Raw genomic sequence first — 8,436 nt, forward strand, 5'->3', positions numbered from 1 at the left:
ATAAGTCCCAAGGGAACCTAAAATCCAGATGTGTCTAAAGAACCTACTGGAGCGTCCCTGGTGGCGCAGTGGTTGAGAGTCCGCCTGCCAATGCAGGGGACATGGGTTCATGCCCCGGTCCGGGAAGATCCCACATGCCGCGGAGCGGCTGGGCCCGTGAGCCACGGCCACTGAGCCTGCGCGTCCGGAGCCTGTGCTCCACAGCGGGAGAGGCCACAACGGTGAGAGGCCCGCGTACCGCAAAAAAAAGAACCTACTGCCTTTCAGGTCCAGTCCCCTCATGGCTCCCTTATGTGTAGCTTGGCCTCCAACTTGAGGTCACTTGGGCACTTCTTCCCAGGTGACCACTCCAGGACAGATAGTTGTCTCTTAGCCCCTCCATGTGAGGACTGTCTCTAAGACATGTTTCCCGATGCCTTGGGCATCTCCTCTCCTGCCCTTTCTCTCTTCTCCGGGGCGAGTTCGTCACTGACTCCCAAGTTCTGCCCAGCTAAAGCATCCATGGGGGTCTTTCAAGAGGGCTCGGCGTGCCCTTCCACTCTACCTCGTCCGATCGCCTGTGGCTGGAGAAGAAGCCAGGGAACCTGGGGGAGGAAAATCTCTTGAGAAGCAGTCCAGGGGTTTAGGTTCCAGAGATGACCATCCCCATCACCCCAAATTCCCACCACTGTTCCCATCCCTCCGAGTCTGACTCTGCCCCGTGTCCTACTCATTGCCCCGCCTCCACCCCAGTTAGACAATAGTGGCCGTGAGCAGCCCTCTCAGTCAGTGCTAGTGGCCTGGCCAGGCTCCTTCTGGGTGTCTGTGGGCTCCTGAAACCCTCCAGGGAACAGATTCTGGGTCCTCTGGGTTCTCCACTGCTGTCTGGGGCTGGAAGCAGGACTGGAGCCTGGTGAGAAAAGCCATCAGCTGGGCAGTGCCATGATACCTGCGGTTCACCCAGGGTCTGTCCCCCGCACACCCTGACCGCCTCACCATCACTGAACCAGGATGGCTTCTCCTCATCCGGCGAGAGTGTCTGCAGCGGGCTGGACCAGGGCCTGGACAGGGAGAAGGCTGAAGCCTCGCCCCACAGTTCCTGCTGCTGCTGCTGATGGAGCTAAATGGAGAGGAGAAGAATGAGGGGCTCCCTCCGGCCCCGCAGCCTGAGGCCCAGCCGCCGGGCTCGGTGCAGAGGGTGCTGAAATCTCCTCCCCCACCCTCAGCTTAGAGCCTGTCCCTGGCTGTGCGGGGCTGTGGTTTGGTAGGAGTTTGCTTGCCTCACTCAAAGCAGAGCTGGGTTCCACCCCCAGCTCCACTGCTTGCCACCTGCGACCTCAAGCTAGTCACTTCACTTCCCCTAGCCTTCGTGCCCTCATTTGTCAAATGAGGACAGTGGGGCTTCCCTGGTGGTGCAGTGGTTGAGAGTCCGCCTGCCGATGCAGGGGACACGGGTTCGTGCCCCGGTCCAGGAAGATCCCACATGCCGCGGAGTGGCTGGGCCCGTGAGCCATGGCCGCTGAGCCTTCGCATCTGGAGCCTGTGCTCCGCAACGGGAGAGGCCACAACAGTGAGAGGCCCGCGTACCGCAAAAAAAAAAAAAAAAATGAGGACAATGACTAGCCAGTGGGCGGGGCTGTTCTCACGTCCTCACCCAGTGTCCCTCGGCACGAAACCTGCCACCTTTCTTTCCCTTTCTGCCCCCTGGCCCTCCCTTCGCCTTACCACCAACAAAGGCCACCTCTTAGTTCCCCTCACCCTCTTCCGAACTGTGTTCTTTCCTGTTGGGTAATTCCTTACACTCCAGCCCCTCCACACTCCCCATATCGTTCAGCTGCTTTCTCCCGCATTTCTCTTTCTGGCACCCCTCTACTCACCTGGTGCGGGTAAATGGCGTGGAGACTCATCTCAGCAGACGCAAGCTCTGGGAGCTGGGCCAGCTTCTGGCCCCCAGTGCCTCCTGGGGACACACAGCTAGAACAGAGGGCACAGTGGATGAAAAAAAGACATGTCCCCCCGTCCCCACATGCCCCAGGGAGGGCCAGGCTTCACCACCTCCCCTTTCTGGTCACCCCCGCCCCCATGCTCCTGCACCCTTCTCCTGGAGGATCAGCCCCACCAGCCCTGCTCCCTGCGTCTCAGGACCCCACCCCTCACCTTGAGTCCTGGGTCATTTGGGAAACGGAGGCCAGGAGGCTGGCCGTGGCTGCAGCTGGGCAGGGGACTATGGGGCTCAGGTCCTGGGGGGGCAGGAGGGGCTGCATCGAGAGGTTGGCTGGAAGGCCTCCGGCTGGGCGCAAGAGAAGACAGGGTCCGAAGAGAGGACAGGAGGGTAGGCGGAGGTCTAAGGAAAGCAGGAGAGCAGGCTGCTGCGCTAGTGAGTGGGTTAATACAAGAGGTGAGGCAGAGGGGGGGAGGGGCCGGGGGGAGGGCAGCAAGGCAGGCAGGCTTCCACTCACCAGAGGGGAGGAAGAGTTGCTGAGGATCCCAGGGCTGGGGGGGCTGCGAACCGAGCTGGCGCCCCAGGCGGCTGCATCTTGTTGCACCCGGCCTCGAAGGTGCCCCAGGAACTTGGAGTTGTGGCCTGGGGGGCACCATTGTGGATGAACCAGGGAGAACCTCATCAGTGAGAGCTCAGTCTTCCCGTCCTCAGCCCGCTCAGACAGTGAGGCCTCTGTCCTCTGAGAGCCACTGAAAGCAACGACAGTCCTTCAGGTGCCGCCGACAGCACTTTTTTTTTTTTTTTTGGCTGTGCCACATGTCTTTCGGGATCTCAGTTCCCCTACCAGGGATGGAACCCGGGCCCTGGCAGTGAAAGTGCCAAATCCTAACCACTAGGCCACTGGGGAACTCCCGTGAACACCACTTTTAGAGCTGTAGTGGGTGCCACCTGGGGTAGGCAGGACAGGAAACACTAGCCCCCCTTCCTTCTCTCCAGGTGAACTGGAAAGAATGGGGACTAGCTCAAGAACACCCAAAAACACGGCCGCAGAACTGGACCTGGGTCCAGACTCAGCGCTAGGATACGGCGTGACCTCAGTGTTTTGCCAAACCTGTTCACACTGGATACCAGGGCTGGCCTGACTCCAGCCCCGTCCACTGACCAAGACGTTTCTTGGCCTCTCTGACAGTCTTTGTTCCCATTTACAGGTGTTATGACACGCTGGGAACTCTGGTAGGGCTACACACGACATCCCGTGTAATCCTCATAAGAGTCCCACGCACTGGCTAGTCATTGTCCTCATTTGACAAATGAGGGCCCTAAGGGGAAGTGAAGTGACTAGCTCGAGGTCACAGGTGGCAGGCAATGAAGCTGGGGGTGGAACCCAGCTCTGCTTTGAGTGAGGCAAGCAAACTCCTACCAAACCACAACCCCGCACAGCCAGGGACAGGCTCTTACCTGAGGGTGGCCATGGCGCTTCACATCCATAAGGGCAAAGGAACAGATGTCCCCAACCCCGGCCACATCTACAGTGAAGTGACGAAAAAGGTCAATAATCTCCAAGGCGCGAGGGCGAAACCAGAAGAGCAGAAACTGGGGTGAGGAGAGGGGACAGGAGCTCCTCCGCGAGGGAGACCTGGGGAAGCAGGGGTGAGGCCGAGAAGGGGTTGCTGAGGGCAACCAAACTCGCCAAGCAGGAAACCTCCAACCCAGTCATTCCCCGACGCCCGGGAGGGCCAGCCCTGAGCCCGTTTGTCCCCAGACACCGCGGGCGGCCAAGCCTCCTCCGCAGCCCCGCTACGGGCGTGACCCTCACCGCTCGGTATTGCAGCAGCCGCGCCATCTGCCGGTAAGCGCTGGTCCTGCCGGCAGGGCCGTTCTCCGGGAGGTAGGGCATGTGCGCCAAGGCCGCCGGCAGCAGGATTTGCGGCGGACGACCTTGGCCCTGGTCACCCGGAATGAAAGACCTAGAGGGCGGGATGGGGGTGGACAAGGGGCCTGCCGTTCAGAGGATGTGCGGCTGGGATGCAGGGCTGGGGGGGCCATAGGGATGCGCGAGAGGCTCAGCCCCAGGACAGAGGAATGCCCCCTCCCCGGACATCTCCCCCATCGCACCTGGCCACAGTGGCCAAGATCCCGAGCGCGATCATGGCGGTGAGCACGTGCTCCACGGAGAGCACGTCCTCGTCGTAGACGGTGAGCACGAGCAGCGCGGCGAAGAGCGCGCCGGAGAAAAAGACGAGCTGGCGGGCCAGCAGCGCGAGCAGGAGCGCGGGGGCGCGCAGGAAGGCGGCGGCGGGGCCGGAGGCGCGGGCCAGGCGCGCGCGCAGCTCGTGCGGCAACACGTTGAAGTGGCGCAGCTGCAGGCGGGCCAGGCGGGACCAGCGCGCGTCGCCAGCGCGCCGGGCTCGCGCCGCAGCAGCTCCGCGCGGCTGTAGAAGGCGTGCAGCACCTGCCAGCCAGCACCAGGGGGCTCAGCGCCGGCTTCACGGCCGCCAGCAGCAGCTCCGTGCTCCGCCAGCGCGCGGCCAGGGCGGCCCGCCGGTCGCTGCGCTTGTAGGCGTCGGGCAGCTCCCAGCCGCCGCGGAAGAACGAGAAGGGCCCGCGGAAGAGGAGCAGATCGACGTTGAGCGCCAGGCCGCGGCTGAGGAAGGCCGCCCTGCCTCCCCAGGGCACGGCGCAGCGGGCCGGCAGCAGGCCCTTGTTGGCCAGCGCCACCTGGTAGTTGGTGTAGCGCAGGGTGCGGTGGTGGGCGTCCAGCTTGGTCAGCGGCCTCGGCTACACGCACAGCCCCCCGCTCCTCTGCAGCCCCAGGAGGCGGGACTGCACCTCGGCCCAGGGCACCGAGCTGAGCTCCTCCTGCGGAGAGGGGACGCCTGAGCGCCAGCCACCTGGATTCCTCTCCACGGCGATGCCCAAACTCCCCGTGACCAGAGATGCATCCCCGTCGTCCTCACCCAGTGCCTCTCGGGCACGAAAGTTGCCACCTTTCGCTTTCTGCCCCCTCGCCCTCCCTTCGCCTTGCCACCAACAAGGGGCACCTCTTAGTTTCCCTCACCCTCTTCTGAACTGTGTTCCTCAGGCCCCTGCCCCTCCTGAGGCCGTGAGTCATGTGCTTCCCAGGAACAGCTCCTAAACCAAACTCTACATGTATCTGAGCTCAGCTCCTTAAGAGCAGGTTTTCCTGGCCACCGCTCGCCCCCCCATGCCCACCGCCCTACGCATACAAGGTACATCAGAGCTGCAGGTAACAAGGCAGTCTCTTTCCCGTTCCTAGGGTACCAGCCCGCTGGGCCCAGAAGCCCCCAGACTTTTACCTCAGCATGCTTTGAGAGAGAGAGAGAGAGAGAGAGACACACACACACACACACCGCCCCATCCTACTACACACACACACACACACACACACACACCCCGCCCCATCCCACTCCATCAGATTAACCTTCCTAAGACAGTGGCCGTGTCCCCATCTGGGGTGGAGGCTGTCAGATCTCACTTGGAGCTCATCTGCAAACCTCATTTTAGCCCAGTTTCACCCAGACTCCCCAGTCCAGCTTAGTCAAGTCCCTCCAGGCCAGCCTCTCCAGTCCATCCTAGGGTCTCCCTTTCCCCTGGAAGGAAGAGGGGAAAGAAGGAAGGAGAAAGAGGAGGGTCAGGCACCCCCTGGAGGAGCAGTGGTCCAGCTCCTCATCTTCCCTTCCTCCATCCCCAGCCCTCGCGACACTTTCCCGTGCTATGGCTTGTGCTTCCGTACTCAGGTGGGCTTTCGAGAACCTCTCCCCTTTGCTGCACAGGAGGGCTGTGTAAAAGCCTCTGCACTTCTGAGAGGAGCAGGGAAAGCTGGCTGCTGAAGGTAGCCTTTGCGCTGTGCCTTAAAGAAAGAATTTGGGGGGCTTCCCTGGTGGCGCAGTGGTTGGGAGTCTGCCTGCCGATGCAGGGGACACGGGTTCGTGCCCTGGTCCGGGAGGATCCCACATGCCGCGGAATGGCTGGGCCCGTGAGCCATGGCTGCTGAGCCTGCGCGTCCGGAGCCTGTGCTCCGCGACGGGAGAGGCCACAACAGTGAGAGGCCCGCGTACTGCAAAAAAAAAAAAAAAAGAACCAACTTGGGTACAGAGCCAGAAGGAGCATGAGCAAGATGGGGAGGAAAGAGCAAAGCGTGACCAGGGACAGTGAAGGGGCCGACGAAGTAGCTTCCTGCAAACAGGGGCCTGAAAGGAGGGTGGGCTCACCGACGGGGGCCTGAACACTCAGGTGCAGGCTGGTGGGTCAGTCTCCTTACTGCTGCCCAAAGATGCTCATTGCTTCCCCCGCCCCCTCCCTGCCTGGGGTTTGGAGCGCCTCCCCGCCTCCTATCCTTCCCAGCCCAACCCCAGTTCCTCCTGTTCTGTGAAGTCAGGTGACTGCCCTTCCTCTAAAGCCCCATTGTTTGGACCACAAGCACGTGACTGTACATCATCTTCCAGAACCATCTACATCAACTAAGCTCCACAACAGTAAGGACCTTGTGTTCTAAGGGTGGTACCCCACTTCCTAACGTTATTCAGGGCCAAGGGTCGGTGTCACTAAGGCCTTCTGGCCTCTTCCCAGTGGGTCCTTCTGTCCGTACAGCCCCCTACTGCTTCCCATCCTCTCTGCCCCCTGACGTGGCACCCCTCCACAGACACGCTCCCCCAGCTCACTTGGGGGACGTGCAGGGCCTCCCTGGAAAACACCTGGACGTCCCAGTAGCTGCAGAGTTTGCAGACCGAGCGAAGCAGCTGGAACAACAGCCAGAAGGCAGCAGCCAGGACCAGCAGGAAGACCAGCAGGGAGCTGGAAGCGGATCCTGTGCCGGGTGGGACAGACGGAAGAGAGAAAGTAGGGGCCCCACAGCAAGGGAGACCAGGCTTGGGGAGCGATGGGGGTCCTGGAGAGGGGACCCAGCCAGACCGGTGGTTCTCAAAGTGTGGGCCCTAGGGGTCCCCAGACCCTTGTGAGTGTCTGCAAAGTCAAAACTTTAAGGTTTTCTGCCATTTTTATTCTCCTTCTCCCAAGAGTATACAGTGGCCTTTTCCAGAGGCTACGTGACATCACGGTCACAGTCGATGGAATGTATGTTTGTACGTTCTTAAGTTTTAAAGCTGTTCTCAGCTTTAATCTCTAACAAGGTAAATATAGATAGGATTCTCATAAACAAAAGCTCTTGGGAGTTGGGTTCTCAATCAATTTTAAGTGTATTAAAGGTGGCCCGAGACTAAAAATTTGGAGAATGGCTGATCTAAACCAAGGAACAAAAGGAGGGGAGGCTTTTGTCGGTTGCTCTCCCCCATCACCTCCCCCACCAGCTGTCACTCACCACTGGGCACACTGGGATGAGGGTAGGATAGCATCTGACAAGGTCACTTTGCTGTGGAGCGACCCAGGTCTTGCTCGGTTTTTTGGTTGGTTGGCAAAGAGAACGCTGTAATCCACGCAGCGAAGAAGGAAGGTTGTGAAGCTGACAATGAAAATGAATCGTCTGGGACTGGAGGGAGTGCAGTGATGAGGCCTGAGGGCTGGGAGGACTCCTGCCCCAGCCTCTGGGCCCGCCTGGATTAACCCATCCTGCTGAGCCCCTGGGTTGCCTGGGAAGGCGCTGGAGGCCCAGAAGCAGCAGGCACTACTGAGGAAGCAAGGGGAAGAGCTTGGTGGCTGGGACAAGCATCTCACCCCAGCTGGAAGACATCCTCCAGCAGAATACAGGCAAAGCCACTCCTCTGGTGGTAGCTGTACATGTGGCAGGGCGTCAAGAATTAAGCCTGCGGCATGATGGGCCTTTCCTGAGGATGCCGACTCCTCAGGCCCCAAGTCCCCAACCCACTGCACCCCTGTATCCCTGCCTCCCGTGCCCTTTCTGCCAGGCAGAGCACAAAAGGATATCTTGGTGAAGAAGCTGTCCAGGTTCTGGACATGGTGCCAGGAGCCTGGGCACAGACGGGAGAGCGTTGGGACTCACCTGACTCCGTGCCCTCAAGCCTCTGCCAGAGGCCCAGCCTGGGGGACACTGTGAAGCCCTGAGGCCCTCCCCAGCCCCTCACCTCGGAGCCCTTCAGGCACGTGAAGCAGGGGCTGCTGCCCCTCCCCATGGAGGGCTGAATCTTGGGACCCCTCAGGGTCACAGTCCTCCAGGCTCTCATAACCCTGCTCAGGGATCAGAGGGCTTATCCGCAGCCCAGGAGGGTCCTGGGGGCATCATCGCAGGCCGGGGCTGCGTGGCGGGGGTAGCGGGAGTGGGGAGGGTACTATAGCGAGGCTGAGAAGCCCCTGGGGCCTGCACCGCTGGGTAGGGGGGCCCCGGGGCTGAAGAAGGAGCTGAGGATGGGGTGCTTTTTGTGTGAGGGGCAGGTGCCAGAGAGAAGATGGAGACCGTCCCTCTCCCAGGTCCCCGGAGGAGGAGGAAGAGAAGGCAGTGGCATGGGGAGGAGGGGCACGGATCCACGCCCCAGGTCTCCCCACCACCCCAGCTGCCCCCTGGTCCCCCACCCCCCGCCCAT

The 8,436-nt window shown here is 61.1% G+C and overlaps 1 protein-coding gene across 1 annotated transcript; it reads right to left on the reverse strand.

Annotated features, from left to right (window-relative positions):
* Positions 1-761: 761 nt before the first annotated feature.
* On the reverse strand, positions 762-8,436 carry ATG9B (autophagy related 9B; the record flags this gene model as incomplete). Its single annotated transcript, XM_082632696.1, is given in 22 exon segments — positions 762-889; positions 976-1,099; positions 1,857-1,953; positions 2,137-2,257; positions 2,260-2,269; positions 2,439-2,660; positions 3,350-3,515; positions 3,517-3,557; positions 3,738-3,888; positions 4,037-4,310; positions 4,313-4,381; positions 4,384-4,699; positions 4,703-4,780; positions 6,604-6,741; positions 6,743-6,749; positions 7,260-7,421; positions 7,613-7,669; positions 7,813-7,820; positions 7,823-7,866; positions 7,981-8,135; positions 8,137-8,331; positions 8,333-8,436. Coding segments are annotated over 22 exon segments (2,667 nt in total).

The sequence above is a fragment of the Mesoplodon mirus genome, assembly GCF_964341445.2.
Source record: "Mesoplodon mirus genome assembly, chromosome: 9".
Lineage (NCBI taxonomy): Eukaryota > Metazoa > Chordata > Mammalia > Artiodactyla > Ziphiidae > Mesoplodon > Mesoplodon mirus.